This window comes from Sarcophilus harrisii, chromosome 6 (assembly GCF_902635505.1).
Source record: "Sarcophilus harrisii chromosome 6, mSarHar1.11, whole genome shotgun sequence".
NCBI lineage: Eukaryota > Metazoa > Chordata > Mammalia > Dasyuromorphia > Dasyuridae > Sarcophilus > Sarcophilus harrisii.
This window is the reverse complement of record NC_045431.1, coordinates 65,003,161-65,023,923: the sequence shown is the minus strand read 5'-3', so window position 1 is coordinate 65,023,923 and position 20,763 is coordinate 65,003,161. Positions and strand designations below refer to the sequence as shown.

At 41.4% G+C, this 20,763-nt stretch overlaps 1 protein-coding gene across 1 annotated transcript in view; it reads left to right on the top strand.

Moving 5' to 3' along the window:
• Window positions 1-10,912: 10,912 nt before the first annotated feature.
• The window catches only part of MAML3 (mastermind like transcriptional coactivator 3), a 527,579-nt gene continuing 517,728 nt past the window's right edge, over window positions 10,913-20,763 (top strand). The window contains exon 1 of the mRNA XM_003773185.4: window positions 10,913-12,357. Coding sequence (XP_003773233.3) covers window positions 11,836-12,357 — 522 coding nt within the window. The 5' untranslated portion in view covers window positions 10,913-11,835. The remainder of the gene's footprint in view (window positions 12,358-20,763) is intronic.

Genomic DNA, 20,763 nt, shown 5'->3' with positions numbered 1-20,763 from the left:
AGATTAGAAAAAAAGCAGAAAGCTGGGGAATAATTTTACAACAGTGTTTCTGATAAAGGTTCTATCTCTCAAATATATAAAGAATTGAATCAAATTTCCAAGAAAAGAAATCATTCTCCAATCGACAAATGGTCAAAAGATAAGAACAGGAAGTTATTTTTTTTTATTATAGCTTTTTATTTAGAGGTTAATATGCATGGGTAATTTTATAGCATTGACAATTGCCAAACCTTTTGTTCCAATTTTTACCCTCCTTGCCCCCACCCCCTTCCCCAGATGGCAAGTCGACCAATACATGTTAAATATGTTAAAGTATAAATTAAATACAAAATAAGTATCCATGTCCAAACAGTTATTTTGCTGAACAAAAAGTTCAAAAAAAAATCGGACTCTGAAATAGTGTACAATTAGCCTGTGAAGGAAATAAAAAATGCAAGTGGACAAAAATAGAGGGATTGGGAATTCTATGTAGTGGTTCACAGTCATCTCCCAGAGTTCTTTCGCTGGGTATAACTGGTTCAATTCATTCCTGCTCCATTGGAACTAATTTAGTTCATCTCATTGCTGAAGATGGCCAGGTCCATCAGAATTGATTATCATATAGTATTGTTGTTGAAGTTTACAATGATCTCCTGGTCCTGCTCATTTCACTCAGCATCAGTTCATGCAAGTCTCTCTAGGCCTTTCTGAAATCATCCTGTTGGTCATTTCTTACAGAACAATAATATTTCATAATATTTATATACCACAATTTATTCGGCTATTCTCCAATTGATGGGCATCCACTCAGTTTCCAGAAGAACAGGAAGTTTTCAGATGAATAAATTAAAGCTAATCTATATTCCTGTGAAAAAAATGCTCTAAATCACAATTGATTAAAAAAATGAAAATTAAAACAATTCTTAAGTACCACCTCATATCTATCAGATTGGTAAATGACAGAGAAGGAAAGTAATAAATGCTGGAGAAAATGTGGGAAAATTAGAACACTAATGCATTGTTGGTGGAATTGTGAACTGATCTAACTATTCTGGAGAGCAATTTGGAACTATATCCAAAAGGCTATCGAACTACTCTTTGATCTGGCAATACTATTACTAGCTCTGTATTCTGAAGAGATCACAAAAAGGAGGAAACACACACGTACAAAAAACATTTATAGTTCTTTTTGAACTATAATTGACTGAATTGAAAATTTGTGGTTTTCCCCTTTTGTTCTGATTTTCTTTCACAATATGAACAATATGGAAATGTTTTAAATGGATGTACATATATAACCTATATCAGATTGCTTGCTGTTTTGGAGAAAAGAGAGAAGTTAGATACTGGAAAGAGGGAGAAGAATTTGGAACTCAAAATCTTACAAAAATAAATGTTGATTATCTTTACATGTAATTGGAAAAAAATACTATTAAGTGCAAAAAAAAAAATTTGTGTGCTTTTTTTTTTTTTTACCATCAGGTCAATTCTGGTTTTTAAAATGATATTTTCTTTAATATTTTGTCTGTCTTTTATTACTATGCTGTTAATTCTCTTTTCAAGATGTATGGGCTATCAGAGAAAAAACTGATTATGTCCGAGTACAGATTGAAGTATTCTCTCTCTGTCTCTGTTCTGTCTGTCTGTCTATCTGTCTCTCATTATTTCTCTTTAACTTTGTTTTTCTTGAGGGATATTTTCTTGGGAGGGAGATCTATATTTTCTTTCACATGACTTTTATGAAAATGCTTTCCGTAACTTCACATGTGCTTTCTTAATGGGGGATGGAGTTGGGGGTAAGGAGAGAATCTGGAAATAAAGTTTTAAAAACAAATGTAAAAAATATTTTAAATGTAACTGGGAGAAAATAAAAATATTAAACACACTAAGATGTATGGTGTGTTTAGGGAGGACTAGCACTTTTGGTGTGAGGGCTTGCTGAGCCCTTTTCAGGGCTACTCACCCACTTGTCACCCAACTCTCACCTGTGGCCCTAGGAAGCTGTACTATGTGCATCGGCCACACCCCAGGAAATCCATCTCAGCAGATGGGCTAAACAGGTAGCAAACAGGCTTTAAACCTGTTGGTGAGTTAGGGCAATGTCTAATCCAAGCATGTGAAGACTTCTCCCAGCAGAATGAGAGGATGAAAATAATTTGTTCCAATGTCATGGGAGTTGGAAGCTGAAGCAGATGCTGTGGAGCAACTGAAGCTTCCTAAGGCACTGAAGATGCCAAAGTCACCCACTACAACGCAGGCCATTGACACTTGTCCTAACTTCTGTCAGTTTCTTTAACTTTTCTGTTATTTCTTTAACTTTTCCAGGAATTCTTGTGGGGCTTGGGTCTAATTAGCATTTTTGAATTGTAGCTTTTATTTTTTTGTAGGTGTTTTCACATTGCTGTCTTCCCTGAGTCTATTTCTTCATATTGAACTTTATGTTAAAGTTGGATTCTACTCACTAAGGAATGGGAAGGTGCCATCCCAGTCTTCAGCCCTTTTATGTGTTGCTGTGTTTACAGCTAGTTCTGGGATCTATAGTTTTTGGGGCTTCCTAGGTGGTGTGATCCTGGGAGAGGTTATTGTCTGCTTTCTTGTCTTTATGAAGGAAAGGTCCCCAGTCCTCTGGATTTGCAGACGTAAAACTCTTCTCTTCTTTGGTACTGACATTTAATTCAACTGGTTTCTTCCATAATTGGTGGGATTATTATATATAAATAGACAGCATTAATTTGAAAACTAAGTTCCAGTCCTTAAAATGAATAGTTGAATTCATCTTCTTGAAATTGTAAACTGACCATTAAGGGATTTAAAGCTCTTTGACCCTTGATTCATAGAGAACTCAACCTCAACTTAAAACTTTATTTTGCTTTCTAGGATGCTGCTCTCCTGAAATTTAGTGGCTAAGTGTCCATTTACTCAGTCAGTCAATAAGTGAGCCAATCTGTGGTGCATGGTCACTGACCATAGCATTGTCCATTTGATATGAGAGAGCTAGGTCATGTGGATTGGGGGCAGTAGAGAGACTTTAATATAGTTTCACTCCCAGAGAAATGACAGCAGAAATGGAAGAATTGTTACTGGTTTTAATGAGTTCAAAATGGGTAACTGTTAAAATAAGCTTAGGGTAGCAATAGAAGCTCAGGAAGAACACAGCTCTGGGAAGGTTATGTTGGATGTCACAGAAAACAGCCACCAAACTAGGACTCTCTGTGGTACAGTGGCAAGAGTGCAGGGTTCAACATCGGATCTTAAACACTTTTGAGCTGTGTGACTCTGGATAAGTCACTTAACCCTGTTTGCCTCAGTTTCCTCATTTGTAAAATGAACTGGAGAAGGAAATGGTAAATCGGTCTTTACCAAAAAAACAAAACAGAACAAAACCCTGAACAAGAAAATGATTGAACAACAACAATCACAGAAAAATTGCTGGATTCAGTGTCAGGGTACCTAGGTATTTAAATTCTTTAAATTCTAGATCTACTATTAATGTTTGTGACTTCAGGCATTTTTCTTGCCTGGGCCTTAGCTAAGTAGGATAACATAGAAAACGGAAACTTATCCAAAAGGGTAGTCTAGTGCTATTTGGGTCCTGGGGAATGTGCTCCTACAAAATGTGATATACACAAAAGATGGGTTAGACTAACAATGGGAAGGAGGAGAAAGAGGAAGAGGACGAGGAGGAGAAGGAAGAGGAGGAGGAGGAAGAAAAAAGAGAAGGAAGGAGAAGAAGGAAGAGGAAAAAGAAAAGGAGGAGGAGGAGAAAAGGGGGAGGAAAAGGAAGAGAAGGAGGAGGAGGAGAAAAAGGGGAGGAAAAGGAAGAGAAGGAGGGGGAGGAAGAGATGAAAAAAGAGGAGGAGGAGGAGGAAGAAGAGAAGAAAAAGGAGGAGAAGAGAAAGAGGAGCAAGAAAAGAAGAAAAGAAGAAGGAGGAGAGAGGGAGGGAGGAGGAAAAGAAGGAAGAAGAGGAAAAGGAGAAGAAAAAGGGGGAGGAAAAGGAAAAAAAGAGAAAAAAGAGGAGAAGAAAGAGGGGGAGGAAGAGGAGGGAGAAAAGGAGAAAGAAGAGAAGGAGGGGAGAAAACAGAAGGGGAGAAGAGGAAAGGGAAAGGAATTACGTCTATGGTGTATTACAACCATTATTCTCCTCTCTGGTGATCTTCATTCCATACTCCAGCCTCCACCTCGGACACACCACTTTCACCTGGAGTCTCCAGGGCTTCTGACTGGTGAGTTTCATCATGCCCTGCCACACACATCACCTCCCCTCCCAATTCCACCCATACTTCTATGAACAATATCAAACCTGCATTACTTGGGAAGGACATTTTTTTTTGCCCACCAATTGCCCCACAATTCTAATAGAATCCTTATTATATCCTTTATCATAACATCTCCACCCCTTCCCTTCCCACCCCAGTCAGTGTTGTTTTTCCCTACTAGAACATAAGTTTCTGGAGGGCAAGGATTGTCTTGATTTTTATATTTCTATCCCCATAATTTAGGGTCTGGCACATGACAAGCACTTAATAAATGCTTTTTAATTTATTATTTATCCATTCAATCAAAGCAACCATGTTAGGTAGATATGGAAAGGCTTATTAACACCATATTACAAATGAGTAAACTGAGGCTCCAAACCACAATATTAAGTGTCAGAGCAGAGTTGCCTGAGGTTTTCTGTCTTTAGACTTGAAACATCCTCCCCCATCCTTGCTGTTTCAAAGCCTTGGTAACTGATTTTGGTTGGCTCTAAGCCAGAGCTAAAGTATAGTCTGAATATTTTAATTCGATTAAATTCAAATATTTGTTAATCTACTATGTGGCAGGCACTATGCTGAGTTCTGGGGATCTGTAGATCTTTCAGAGATGGGAATAGAAGCCTGTCTCATTGGAGGGTAGCTGCATTTTCCTGTCATCCTTATATCCTTCTCCCTGCCTCTCAAGTTGGTAGTCAAACTCAATCATAGAATCTCAGAGTTGGAAAGGTCCTCAGAAATCATTACAGTCCACATAAAGCCTCCCCCCACCCACATGCCATCTTTAACAAACTGTCATTCATCCTTTGCTTGAAGGTCTCCCTCCACCAAGAACAAGCCATCTCTCCACTTCTGCATATTCCTTTTTGCCCTTTTTTGGAGGCAATTGGGATTAAGTATCTTGCCCAGGGTTACACAGCTAGTAAGTGTTAAGTGTCTGAAGCTGGGTTTGATCTCAGGTCCTCCCGACTCCAAGGCCAGTGTTCTATCCACTGTGCCATATAGCTGCTCTCTGACTATTCTGAGAGATGGAAGTTTGAAAGGTGCTATAGTGCAGTGGTATCAAACTCAAAAGTTCCCTGTGGGGGCATATAGACTTAGAAAACTATATATTAACTTTATTTCTATTCTATTTTTTTATTTTGTTAAATACTTTGAAATTACCTTTTCATTTAGTTTCATTTAGGTGATCAGGATTGACACCTCTGACATAGAGGTTCAGCCAGTGGACTTGGAGTTAGGAAGAATTGAATTCGAATTCTGTTTTAGGCACTAAGTGTAAGCCTAAACCAGTCATTTAACCTTTTCAGCCTCAGTTTCCTTATCTCTAAACCGGAGATAATAATAGCATCCATTTCACAGGATTATAGTAAAGATCAAAGAAGATAGCCTATGCAAAATACTTTGCAAAATTGAATGTGTTAGAGAAATGATACTAAGATTACAGTACAGGAATTGTACAGAGAATGCCTGGATGAGGATACTCTCTCTACCAATCACCCTTAGCACTTTCTCTGAAATTTAGGGAGCTGGTTGAGGCACAAAGAGATGAAGTGATTTGCCTATGATTACATAAAGACAGAACTCTCCCCCAGTCTTCCTTGCTCCCTATCCATTAATCCATGCTGCTAATGATATAAATGCTATTATGGTAGTTATTTTAAACCTACATTTGTTTTACTGAAAATAGTAGGAATGTATCACATCATATTCTTTTTGGTGTTTTTAGGTCTCCCTCAGAGAAGTGGACAAAGAACATGGAAAAGAAAAGGTCAAGAGGAAGAGTCTGTAGTTAAAGAACATTTTTAGAGGGATTCTGATCTCTAACCTGCCTCAGACTCAAAAAGGTTTTCCTGTGGTAATTGTAGGACAAATAAAAACCTGGTTAATTGATAATGTCTGAATATAACTAAATATGCCAAGAGTGGAATGAAAGTTCTTGTGAAATAATCACCCACGAAGTCCCAAGACATTTCCCATGAGGAAATATCCACCCCAGGATGATCAGTCTCAAAGATGTCATCCATAGAACTTGGGAGCAGGTAATACATTTGTCGTTCTCCTTCTGAGATCCCAAAGTTAGGAATCATGAGTATGGAGTGAGTTTTCTAAATTCACTTTTCAGGACATGCAACTAGATTTGAAAGCAGAACACCCATGTTTAAATCTCAGCTCAACTACTTCCTACCTGAGGCTGCTAGGTAGCCAAGGAGATAGCTAAATAGATAGTGTCTAAGATCTGGATTTAGTTAAAATTTAGCAAGTCACTTAACTTCTCTCTACTTTAGTTTCCTTATCTATAAAATGGGATAATATTATAACATTTGCCTCCCAGGATTGTTGGGCAAATAAACTGAGATAGTATTTGTAAACCACTTCGAAAATCTTAAAGACTATATAAATATGAACTATTGGGAATAATAATGATGCTTTAGAATGCTTATTAATAAATATTATTAATAATGCTTATTAGCAGGTATCATTAAAATTCATGTTCATTCATTTTAAAAAATATATTTTTATCCCTAAGTGTTTGTTCTTGGACAAGTCCTTTCCCCTATTTAGATGGGTCGCAGTTCATAATTCTATAAACTGAGGGGTTTTGATCTTAAAGATGTTAAGATCTTAAAGATCCCTTTAAACTCCGGATCTTGTGATCTCTAATTCTCCCAGATGTTTTTCCCCTTATGTACCACTGTTGTGAGTTCTGGGTTGCTGCCCCCTAGTGTGGAAGAGAGGATCTACAGGAATAAAACATATAATCCTATTAGTCCTATGGTCTAGCATACAGATTTTTTTTTTTAATGAGTTGGGTATTTTGGTGTTTGGTTTTGGAGTTGGTTGTTTGTTTTTGCCTTTCATATTCTCATCCCTTGCTCCTACAATTTGTTGCTTCTATTTTCATGTTCTGGCAGAAATGACACAGGATCATAGATTTTGAGCTTGGCAGGAATCTCAGAGGCCATTTAGTCTGATTTCTGCATTTTAGAAGTGAGAAAATGGAGATCTGGAAGGATTAAGTGCCTTTCCAAGTCACCCAGGTAGTTGATAATGGAGTTTGGATCGGAAATCAGGTCCACATAAAGGGGACAACTGATCACATCAGTAAGTGGTTTTAAATATACACAGACATAAGCACTGACAGTTACCAGGAGCCTCCAATTATTAATTCATGAGTCTATGATGAGTTCTGGTGGACTGTCAGAGGCATCTTCCCATCAGGTGGTATCCACCCCTACCCCCTATTCCCATTCCCAACTCCCACTTCTGCTCTAGTCCTTTCAAGTTCTCAGAAGTATATACTTTTGGCTCTTTGGTCATGGGAAAGGTAAGCGGTCAGATCTTGCAGAATTGCCAATGGCCAATAATTACTGTTATTTTCAGCTTTTCCCAAAGGCAAACTGTGGGTAAAATGTGGGTAACATTGAGAAGTTAAGCCTGGATCTTCTGGTGTTGTTTAGGATGCTTGAACTCACTAGACTGTGTTTATTTCTTATCCTGACAGGTTCTAGGAGGGAAATTATAAAGTAAAGATAGGAGCTAAGAGAAGGTCATGGGACATAATGAATTGAGAGCAGGACTCCAAGTCAAGAAGAATTAAATTCAAGTTACTCTTTTGATGTCTACATCTATCTATCTATCGTGAATGTGTATTAAACATCTTTTTATCTCTGTGTCCCAGGCATTTTTGTAAATGCAGGACTGTTATCAATCTACTTCAATAAGAGGAATTTACTTAACAAGAATTAATTGTGCTAGTGAAAACACATATACATTTCCTCCTTCCTCCCCCAAAATGAGTTGAGGGAATTTGAAATTGCCTTCTTCCTTATGCTAAGGTTATATGTTTCCTAGATGACTGATATATATTTTTGCATATATGAGAAAAAGATGATAATCTGCCTAATCTTACATTTATGAACAAACAAAAACAATTCTTTGTATGCTCTAAGAATTTGTTTATATTCTGTACCACATCCCCCCTCCCTTCCCCTATGGCTATAATACATACCATCTTCACTCACTTCTCCCCAGATGAATGCCTAACTTTCTTCAAAGTCTAGTCCAAGCTCTACCTACTTTTCTAACCCTTCCAGTTGTCGGTACCTTTGAAATTAGTTAGTATTTCCTCTGTTTATATCTTGCACAGATTGTTTCCTTCAGTAAAATATAAGCTTCTTGAATACATTGTGTCACTTTTGTGTCTATATATCTGGGCACCTAACAGCATTTGGTACTTAATAGGTGCTTAATATTTGCTAAAAGAATGAATATGTATAGACAATTAACTAAGAAATTAAGGTTTGATTCTTAGGCTGAGGCTTGAAAGATGTTTAAAAGAAGGGCAGCAGACATTTATTTTAAGATTTACAAAACACCTTGCATATATTATCTTATTTAATAATGAGACGACCCTCTTGTGATGCAGGCACTATAGATAGATCATCCTGTGGGGCATTCAGGGAAGTCCTGATGGGGGAAATTCTTCCCCAAACACTAATCACATCCACAATTAGATCAAAGCTTTATTGACAAATCCTAGTGGATTTTCTGGGTAGGATCATATTAAGTTGTTAGAGATAGTAGTACTCAGGATTTCAACCAAGTCTTTCCAGGCATTCCACCCATTACATCACGTTGCCTCTGATCATCAGTTTACCTGTGAGGAAATTGAGGTTCAGAAAGATGAAATGGTTCTGCTCTGTCACATCTAAGAAACTCAGGAGGCAGGATTTAGAAACAAGAATCTTGTAGTTTCAGGATCCTTGTACTATAGTGTAAAGTGTAACATCCAGTCCCATTTCTTTCCCTAAAAGTATGGAAAGTCCAAAAGAAGTCACTTCTAGCATTTTGTTTTCTAATTTAGAGATATTTCGAGACCATTATAATCAGCATTGTATTACAGCCTGTTCTCAGTAAGGCAGCCTATGTAAAAGATAGAGTTCACATTATAGACCTGATTAATGAATGGGGAGAAAACAGTTCCTTATCACTGACATTATGAGGTTAGAAATAGCATCCTATGCTAATCTGCAATGCCAAGAAATGAAGATGGTTTAAATCAGATCTCATGAGTAATGCATGAGATCCAAAGTTCCTTTATTCCCGGCTATTTTAGAAAACGGGGGTGTATTTTTACCCTAAAAGAACAATCTGTAAGGCTTAACAAAATAATGTGAAATACCTTATTTGTTGACATCCCATTTTAAAGCCAAGCACGAGTTGCTAGTCGAGTGCAAGGAAAACGCTACTTTTCTTGCCAAACTAAAATATTTAATTCGATGATGCTCTTGAAATGAGTTAAGTCCAGGTTTTAGGATATTATTTCTGGTCTATCAAACTAATCATCTCCTTGAAGAAACTCGGCGTTTACCTGAAAAGATGCTTTCAGTAATATTTTAAAAAATGAAGTTGACATAGCTTTCAGGGAGTGAACATCTCGTGGTAACTGTATATTATGGAGTCATTTCAATAAGATAAATCTATCTATCCACAAAGTACGACTGGGTGAGTGCTAGCTTGTTTTTGTTTTGGTCCTGACAAACTGTGAAATGCTGTGTTTTTCCTGCACTTTCTCTTGCATGAAATCTGCGATCTTTCCACTTGATTTGGGAAGGACCCTTAATTACTGCTGTCATTAGCACCTAGTGTTCAAAACAGTCTGTTCCAATGTGCTGTTAGTCTCACCTCCAAGTCCCTGCTTGTTTGATTTAAAAACATATTCTAAGGGCAAGGGGGAAAAAATAAATGTTGTTATTAATAACAACAAATAGATACATGCAGCGAACTCCCCAACAGTCAAGTTTCTTGGGTTCCCGGAGAACCCATTTCCAAGTTTCTAGTCTGGGTTGCTGCGTTCCAGCATCTGGGGCTGAGTTTCTTTAAGCGGCCACACGTTGGATGATTAAAAACGGGAGCCTGGGTTACCTGGGGCTTTTTAAAAACAATTCACTCCTTGGTCACCCCCCACCGCACCCCCTTTCTACATGGATGGGGTTGACAGACAAGCACAGGGGAGCCTCAATGTTTCTGCCTGGTCATGCACAGTTCTGCAATATAATGCATAAATGTATAACAACAACTTGAGCTCGCCTCAGACCTTGCTAGGAATCAGGAAATCAAGCCCCGGAGCCCGAGCACACGCGCGCACGCGCACGAACACGCACACGCGAACGAATTACATCCCCCACGCACACACACACACACACACACACACACACACATACACACTCACACATCCATACACATACGTTCACAGGTCAAAAGTTGATTCATTCCCGGGATCCATCAGGATCTTTCTTTTTTCTTTTTTCTGGCAGCTGGGGCTTCCTATTCTCAGGGCAGTTGTAAGGTTGGGGGCGCGGGGAGGGGCGAAGGGAGAGGGAGGTGAGGGGAAAGGGAGAAGGAGAGTGATTGGTGTGTGCCTTTCTCCACTCCCGCCAGGAGAGAGTCCGGGCCGGGTTTTGCACCTTGTCCCCGGGTTCGGTCTCCCGGCCTCAAGCGGCTGCTGCTTCTTTGCTGCTGCTGGCCGCCGCTGCCGCCGCCGCCGCCGCCGCTGCCGTCTCTGCTCTCCCTGCTGCTGCTGCTGCTGCTGCTGCTGCTGGGCTGCTGCTGCTACTGCTGCTGCTTCTGTGTTTACTGAGCTCTCTTGTCCTGATATCACTCCGCTGGCATGGAGGAGGAGGAGGAGGTGGAGGAGAGAGAGGAGGAGGAGGATGAGGAGGAGGAGGAGAGCACTTGATCATTGTGATGGTGGCAGGAGGAGCAGCCGCAGCAGTAGCAGCAGCAGCAGCAGCAGCAGCAAAAGCCAAGCGTTGGGGGTTCTTATCAGCTCGGCGTGTTTTTTTTTTTTTTTTCAAAGGACTTCACCGATCTACTTTTGCAATCACCCCCGGGATTGTTCATATGTTTACTTCCCCCCAACCCGAGGATTTGATATTTAGGTTCCTGTGAAATGCTACCGAGCAGCCAAAGTACTTTGAGAACACGGGGCGGCATAAACACCAAAACTTTTTTGTGGAAGGAAAATGCAATAAGAAAGCTCGCTGTCTTTTGATGCTGTGAGTGTGGAGCGAGTGTGTGTATTGTGTGTCTGCCTGGGGTGCCTTTGCCTGTTTGCGAGTGTGTGTGGTGTGGTGTGTGTATGTGTAGATGTGGCTTTTCCCCTCGAATATCGGGAGAAAATGCTTGCCAACCACCGGAAATCTCCTGGAATTTATTAGAAAATAATGGATTATAAAAAGAAGTGAGGGAAGGAACGGATCTCCCGCTGAGTTGCAACCCGATTTGCTACTCTTCAGTTTGTTGATTGTTTTTATTGATAGGTGTCTTGATGATACTCTGATAACACCTTCAATATTATTATTTTGGGGGGGAGCGTTACACTTTAAAAAAAAAAAAGGAAACAACAGCAACAACAGCCCCCCCCCCAAGTATTCTCCCCTTCTCCCCCTCTCCTGCTCAGAATCGGTGTCTCCATCCATGTGCTTGTTTGCTCCCCCGCGTTCCACTTAAAACTATTTTAATCCTGGACCCAAGGAGGAGGCTGATAGGGGGGTGGATACAAAAAGTTCTTCCAAAATAGTGTGCACGGGGAGCAGGATGGGGGATTTCGCAGCCCCCGCTGCTGCCACCGCGAATGGCAGTAGTATTTGCATCAACAGTAACCTGAACAGCAGCCTCGGTGGGGCCGGTATCGGTGTGAATAATACTCCCAATAATACTCCCGCTGCACCGAGTAACAATCACCATGCTGGCGGCGGCGGCGGCGGCGGCGGCGGTGGCGGTGGCGGCGGCGGCGGCGGCCCCGGGGGCAGCGGCGGCGGCCCGGGGAGCGTCCCCAAGCACAGCACCGTGGTGGAGCGGCTGAGGCAGCGCATCGAAGGCTGCAGGCGGCACCATGTCAACTGTGAGAACAGGTACCAGCAAGCCCAGGCGGAGCAGCTGGAGCTGGAGCGCAGGGACACGGTGAGCCTCTATCAGAGGACCCTGGAGCAAAGGGCCAAAAAATCGGGCGGCGGGGGCGGCGGCGGAGGCAGCAAACAGCCCCCGCAGCACTCGAGCAAACAGCAGCAAGATGCAGAGTCTGCCACAGCGGAGCAAAGAAATCACACTCTGATCATGGTGAGGGGACAATTCGGGCAGGGGGACCCGGGACCTGGTTGGATGCGGGGAGCGGGCCGTCCTGGTTTGGATGTGTTTGTGTTGGGGTTGGGGGGAGGCCGATTTGGGCAAAAAGGGGAGCTCTGTGGCAGCGGACGGGTTTCAAGTAAACTTTTCCTGGGAAAAGGCTCGGTCAGATACCTGTTAGTCGGCCAGGATTGTCAGATGTGAAGGGGCGCGGGGTGGGGTTGGGGAGACTGGCAAAAAGGGGGCATTTAAGACGGGAAAGAAGGAATCTTAAGGAGCGTCTTCTAAGTGTGCTGTTTGGAAAAGTTTTTTTTTTTTTTCCTCCTTTTCCTAAGAACCAGTTTGAAAGAGGCTGAATCTTGAGTTGAAAGTCTGCTCCTCCTCCTTTCCCTAGCTCTCCACCCCCAGCTCTTCCTTCACCTCGCAAATCTCGTTTCTCTCCCCCTACTCCCCCCTACCTTTTATACGGCACATCCGTTTGGGTTAGGGGAGATACTGATGCTGTGATTCTGGGGAGGTACCGTTTTGTGCCCAAAAGAAGGGGAGAGGGAGGATGAAATATCCCCCCATTCCCTCTTTGTTTTAAGAAAGTCGTAGAGTTTTGTGAATGAACTTTTTTTGGGGGGTGGGGGAGATGTACGCGTCCTGTGTGTGTGTCTCTGTGTTTGTGTGTCTGTGTCTGTGTGTGCGTGCGCGCGCGCGCGCGTGTATGTGTGTGTGCACGCTGCATCGATGGCTTTTTAAAGTCTGGTTTGGCAAGGCAGGTGAAGGGGCGGGGAGGAAAGTAAGACTGGGTTTGCTGCTCTTGCAGCAGGTAAAGGAGAAAGTTCCCTGGTGTTGTTTGAAGCTCGTTCCCTCCTGTCGCCCCAGCCACCCGATTCTGGATTCGCACTCCGCCACTCTCTTCCCATTTTCCCTTTAAACTTCCCTTACTGAGACTGTCCTTTTCGCTTCCGGAAGCATCCCACACCTCTACCCCTGCCCCCCATCAAACTTTCCCCGGGTGTTTTAATAAGCACCGAGAAGAGCTCAGCCCTGGAAAAGAGAGGTGTAGGAGGTTTGCCTGTGGAGGCAGAGGCTTGGGGGTGGGGTGTTTGTCTATCAATTGCATAACTTAGCAAGTAGGAAGTAGCGCGATCCCCGCTCCCCAACCCCGGGGGGGAAGAGGCCTCCAACCTGCTCTGGTGCCTGGACTTCGCTGAGGAGTTTTTTACAGCTTTCCCTCACATCTCAGTCCCTTCTTTCTCTTGGATCTTTCTTTCTAATCCTCTTCCTCCTCCTCTTTTTTCCCTCTCTCTTTCTTTCATTCCCTCCCTTCTCCTTTTCTCAGGAGTGATTAGGGGCTGGTGAAAAGCATTTATTTGCCCGAAAACCCCCAAAACGTAGACCCATCTCCAGCGCCCTCCCCCTCGAAATTTCATTCTGAGTGTAGTGCGTGTGCGTGTGCATGTGTGGCCGGGGGTGGCTCGGTGGATGTTAAAGTCAGAGCTCCCGTGGCCGAGCAGGGCACCGACCGTTCGCCCTGCTCCCTGGGTGCACAGATAGTGCCGCTAACTGCTGGGTGGTGCGGACCCCCACGGAGGGAGGAAGAGGGCTGCTTTCTACTTGGGGCTGAAAAATCGGGCACTTCCCCCGAGCGGGAGAATCTTCTCTTTTGCGCTCTAGGGTTGGGAGAGATGGGGGGCGGGAGCCGGAGAGGTCAGCTTCAGTTGGGAGCTGGGTTTGGGCATTTCCGTGACAAAGAGCCGAAGGGATAGGGGGAGGGTTGGGATTGTATCAGTCTCTTCCCACTCACTCCCCCTCCCATTCTCGGGTGTCCCCCACTCTTCCTCGCGTCTCTCCTTTCTCCCCACCCCTCCCCGCCTGCCTCCCTTTCTTCCCCCCCTCACCCCACACGTGAAGGAGGGGGAGCAATTTGTTTATCTCGGTCTTAAAGATATCTCTCTTCCTCCCCCCTTAGCTCAGAAGCTGTCTCCGCCCCTCCTCCCCCTCGGCGTGATCCTTTGCAGGCCCGCTGTACAGCACCTTCTTCCCCTCCTCCTCTTCTTCCTCCTCCTCCTCCCTTCACACGCCTTCCCTTCCTCCCTTTCTCCCTCCCACCTCCACCCTTTGGACGGGGTGGGAGGGGAGAGGGGAGGTGCTTTGTCCGCGGCTCTAACCTCCTACTCGAAGAGCTGGGGAACTTGGAGGTGGCGATCTACTACAGCGACGCCTGCTACTACTAATATCCCCCTAATCACTGGAAAGCCCCCAAACACCCTTTCCTCCGCCCCTTCGCGTCTGGCTGGGGGCGAAGGGGAGGGGGAGAAGGAGGGAGGAAGGAAAGACACAGGGAGCAAGGGAGCCAGAGCAAGCGCAACGGGAGAGAGCGCTTCAGTCATGTAGTCTCATTTATAGAAGATCAGGAAGAGGCGGACTGTGTATTTTGAGCCGCTGAGAGAGAGAGAGACAGAGACAGAGACAGAAAGAGAGAGAGGGAGACAGAAAGAGACTTGGAAAACGCTTCTTGCTTTTACAAACAGGAAGTCAAAACCCACTGATATACTGTAGTTTTCCTGCACACAAAGAAGACATTAATTTATGAATCTTCTTTACCTTTTTCCCGTTTAGTATCTGTCTGTCACTGACATTATCTGTCTCAATCCCCCTTCCCCCATTCACATCTTTACCTTCCTGACCCAGGTCCATATTTCCCCATCCCAGCTCCAGAATTAAGGGGACTTATCACAGGTGAGGCTGCTCAGTTTTGCAAAAAGTCGGATTTGGTGGGTGATTTTTTGAAAGCCTCCTCTCCTGCCGCAGTACCCATTCCTTTGTTATGCATATAAGTATTATTCTCAGCTTTCTGGTGGTAAGATTTTTGAGGGCAGGAGCTGTCTTTTTCCTCTTTTTTGTATCCTCAGCGTTTAGCATAGTGTTTGGCACATGCTAGGAACTTACACAATTTTGATTAAGATTGGAATTCTAGAAATTAAGATGTATTGTGAAAAATGTGCCCCCTCTCCCACTCTTTTGGGATTAATGATCTTGATGTTTCCCTCTCTATCTCCTCTTCCACCATTTCACTCCCCATTTTCCCTCCCTTTTCACTCTAGACCTGTGGTTTCATTAGTGTAAAGAAATCTCCTATGGAAACTCTTCACCTGTGCAGATGGCTAACTTCTTTCTAAAACTGGGCACTGAAGAATTTAAGTGACTTGCCCTTGGACACCTAGGCAGATAATATGGATCTGAATCAGGTTTTGAACTCAGATCTCCATGATTCTAAAATGGTTCTTCTATGCAATTTGCCATACTTCTCTCGGGCCAATTTTCAGACAAGCCAGACAACTACCTAAGCCAAACTTATGTCAGATGCCCTTTTAATGTCTTTTATTCAATGAAAAGGAGAAAAGATAAACTAGGTAACCAGAAAGTTTTTCTGTTTTTTGAGGGATCCTATTCTCTCCCAGTCCCACTGAGACATCATTACAGAAGGTTGGAGTTGATGTTCAAGGAGGTTCTCAGCTTTTAAATCTTCAAGGGATCTTAGAGATCATCTAGGACAGGACTTAAACTTTTTCTACATGAACCCTTTTTGCCACAGAAATATTTACATGACCATCTGGTTATATAGGTACATGAAACAGATATACAAATCAAACATTTACTGATAATAAATCATAATTTTGTGACCCTCACATTCAGTTGAGACTCCATATAGGATTCAGAACCACAGTTTAAGAAGCTGGGATCTAGGAAGCCTCCTTATTTATTTATTTTTTTTTTTACAGTGGAGGAAACTGAGACCTGAGACCCAGAGCAGGAAAGTGTCAAAAGAATCACTAAATCAGAAAAGCAGCTTTCAACACCTTAGTAGTGATGTGTCTAATATTGAAATTAACAGATTGTCAACTTTATTTCCAACTACAGATTTCATGATGTGTCACAGGCTGACATATTAAGTACACTAATTGGGAAGAGGAAAGTTTGCTTGAAGATAGGCAACTTTGTACTCTCAGTTTTTTTTCTTTCAATATTTTAGTCTTATGGATTAAAGGCTTAGCTATACCACAGTGCTTTGTAGAATGTAGGAACATTTCCACATTGTGTGCTTTCATTCTTGTATGCTCTGACAGGCATCTTAGGAAAGGATATGAGGTCAAGATACTAGCTAGCCTGTACTATATATACTTATCAAATATCCTCACAATTTTTATGCATTAGTTCTATGAGGCTTTTGTTTGGCTCCAAAAATTTCAGTCTTCTTCCCATTAAAAAATAATATTTTAAAAAAATTTATCAAGTAATTTTTCTTCTACATTACATTCATTGCTGGGTACACAATCTGCTTTATTAGTTACAAAGAAAAATAATTAAGAAAAATCAACAGTAGGGATTGTCTCATTTTTTGTATTTTTAATCCTTGGATCTAGAACTATGGCTAGGACATAATAGGTACTTAATAAATGCTTGTTGTTTGATGGATTGATCAGATCTAATGTTAGGCTATAATTCTCCTCTTGACACTTTAGAGGAGAAGAAGGTATATTTCATTTTTTCTGAGTTAATATCGACTTTTCAAGTAATCATATTAAATTTGGGAGAGGGATTTGATGTTAAATTAGTATCTTTTTAAAAAGCCACTTTAGCAGTTGGAGTCCAAAAAAAAAAAAGTTCATATAGAAATTACAAATTTCTGAAAACTGGAATCTCAGGATTTCAGTCTTAAGTGATGACTGACTTTCACTTTCTTTAGCCTGTCCTTGACATTTATGCTTGCTTTTGCATAGAACAGTTGATCTTCAGATTGGGCTGTGTACTTAAAGGGAATTCAAGGGTCTTGGAGGCAGAGCACCTCATCCTTGTTGTGAGATTATCATTAACTCCTTAGATGGAAAGCTTGGGGCAAGGCACATCATTTCTCCTGTTTCCTCATCTGTTAAATGGCAGAGTTGAGAAGAGGACCTAGCCCTGATGCCTTGAAATGCCTTCTAGTGCTGACTCTGTGGGATCCTGTGAAAGCAGTCATCCTTCAGAACTTAATAACTATGGAAAAACATAAGAACAGAGCTCCTGGTTTCTATTTGGCTGTTAGAATTCATATCATAACACTTCTATGTGTCAGTTTTTTCTTTCTTTTCTTGGCTTGGGATTAGTAAGTGAAAGTTCTGTTTTTATTGTTTTCTTGCTGTAGATAAGAGTAAGCTTGGGGAAGCAGACATCTGTCTTGGTCCAAGGCCATAGTGAAAGCTCTGGGTGCACTACAAGCTTTCACCACAGTCAAGGTTGATGTGGTCTGAACTCCCCTTTCAGTAAATTGGAGATAAGCCTGAGGTTTACAGGTGGCCATATCTCAATCCTGTTCATGTCTTTGAAGTGAAATGGGGGGGGGGAAATGGACCTTTCAGTAAGCTTTTATCTAAAAAACAGCTACTATTTTAAGCAGAGACTTCATTTCAATATTTATTAATTGCTTACTGTGTGCAAAGCACTGTGCTAAGTATCAGAGGAGAGAACAACATTTCGTTAAGATGTGGTTCTTTTCTTGGGAGCTGCTTGAAGCTCCTGATGACAAACAGGGTCACATTTATATTCAGTTTTCAGGTTTGTGGCTTTTTTTCTCTATAACCTTGTGATGTAAGCAGTCTTTAGTGACTTATATTATTTACCTTTAAAGAGGAGGAAATTGAGGGCTTTCAGGGGTTAAGAATGTGACCAAGGTTACAGAACTAGCAAAGCTTTGAACTCAGGTTTGCTGACTTCTAGTCCAGCTCGGTACTAAGCTGCCCAGTGAAGAATGAGTTAGATGTCATGAGGAAAATATTTATTACATAGTAAATACATTAGAGAGCTTAAAAACTATGCATAAGACTTCTGGGGGAGGGAAGACCATATATAAAATCTAATGGGAATAAGGTCAAGGCATCTGAACTCTACTTTGAAGGAAGTTAGGGATGCTAAGAGATAAAAGGGGCAGAAGAAAGTGAATTCCAGAGATAAGAGAGCGCACCCCCCCCCCCATTATAAAGATATTAACAGACTATTCCTAGGATAGCTTTTTATTTAGAAGGAACAGGACATTAAATATAATAACTAGCACTTATATAATGCTTTAAGGTTTGTGAAGAGCTTTACAGATATTTCATTTGATCTTTACAGCAACCCTGGAAGATAGATGTTATTATTATTATTGCTGAGACAGTTGAGGTTAAGTGACTTGCCCAGGGTCATACTGCTAGGAATGCTAAGTTTCTGAGGCCAGATTTGAACTCAGGTCCTTCTGACTTCAAAGCTGATGCTCTATCCACTTTGCTACCTCGCTGCTCCCTCTCTCTATTTCCTTCTTTCCATTGCACCACTGCACTGATTGCTACCATTAAAAAATACCCATAATCACTGATGGGACTTTGGTGGTATTATTGGGAATATAAAGCTTTAATTAGCAGGCCTTTGATATGTTTTTTCACTTGGGAAGATGGGGAGGTGATTTTCAGATCCAAACATGAGATGAGATAGAAGGGGGCTCTCAGGTAGACCTACTCACCAAAACTAATGAGTAGGCACAGGTTTCTCAATTATTATTCAAGAAGCAGAGGGATCCTTATATTATCACTGTAATTCAATACTTCATTTCATTGGGTCCTCAAAGAAATCTATGAGTGAAAAAAAAATGGATTGATGATTTGGTGAGGATTAGGAACCATTGTTAGGCAACTCTTGTGCTCCATTGGTATCCTCTTAATGGTTGGAGAAGCTGAGGAATCAGAGATATCATTGATACAATTGATCATTTGGAGAGTCATTACTTTAGGAGCATGTAAAGTAGACAATGATTCGCAAAATACTTACAATGCTATAGCCCCTTCCCTGATGATCTTACCATCTCCATAATTTGAACATTAAACAGTTAGTTGCCCAGGGAAGGGTTTTGGCAAAATTGCAACTGATACAACATTTTGGCACTCATCCCTGGAATGGTTCCAGGAATCATCAAGATAATGTTTTGTTGAGTTAGTTCTTCACCATCTAATATGGTTTCCCTTTTCCTATGGTGCTGAGTGTAAGATTCTGGCTCAGAACTCAATAATTCCAATTCCCATAAGCCAAAAAAATATGAATTTTATTGCATTATTATTATGTATATATAATAATGTAATAATAATAATAACTATTAGAAACCATTTCCACAATCACCCTTTTCCTAGTTTTTCTATATCTCTTGTGATTCTGGTATAAAGAATAATCAATCAACTAGCATTTATCACATATGTAACCTATTTACATATACACACATGTATGTGTATGTACACATTTATGGGCATCTATACACATACACACAGATATATCTACATATATACTTGTGTACATATATATGTGTGTGTGTGTGTGTGTGTGTGTGTAGATAGATAGATAACATTCTAATCTCTTGAAATACCTTCTTAGAAGATGCACAGTGTAACTCTTTGGGAAGATCATAGAAAAGATCTGGCAGAGACTTTAAAGATTATCTGGTATTATGCTGTCATTTTTCAGATGAAGAAACTGAGGCTCATAGGGATGAAGTAACTTCCCTGAGATCATAGGGATAATAAGTGACAGATTATTGGACCTGAGGCTCTCCAGTTCCAGATCCAATGCTCAACTCTACTGAACATCAGTCTTAAGATCATTATTCTCATCATTATTCATGGCAGAGAAGTTGATCTTTTTTAAGTTCCCAAAGCATCTTTAAAAATAAAATCTCCAGCCAATTTAGTTCTATCATTTGATTTGGGAAGATCTGAAAAATCCTGCCTCAGACATTCATTAGCCATATTACTCTGGAGTTACTTTGCTGTGCCTCAGTTTCTTAATCTACCAAAAGGGAATAATCCTACTACCTATCTCATAGGAGTGAGTTATGAGGTTCAAATCTGATAAAGCACGTGAAATCTCAACAACAACAAATTTCTTAACTCTGTCCACTAGAAGAATGAGATTTACTTTGGTGATATATCTAACTTTTCCTGAACTTAAAATTAGAATTTTCAGGATAGGCACTGGAATTTTAAACTAAAGGGATGATGGGGTTTTAGAATAGGAAAAAAGCCTTAGATATAATTTAGTAATCCCTCCCAACTCTTTTAGGTGAGAAGCCCAGAGGGGAATCTTTTCAGACCTCTTCCAGTCCTGGGTTCTGAAATAAATTAGTAGGGCTCATTCCCCACTGACCAACATTCCTTGGAAAAGCCAAGCCAGGTTGAGACTTTAGAATATTAATAGCTCTACTCCCTGATTTCTCTCTCATTAAAGAAAATATTGTCTGATAAGGTTTCTCCAAGTTGTGGAGAATTAAAGTGGGAATGGAGACTTAGATTTTTTCTGCTAGGAGGTATTACCTGGGAAGCTGATCAGAAGGCCAGCCCTCTTTCTGTGTCC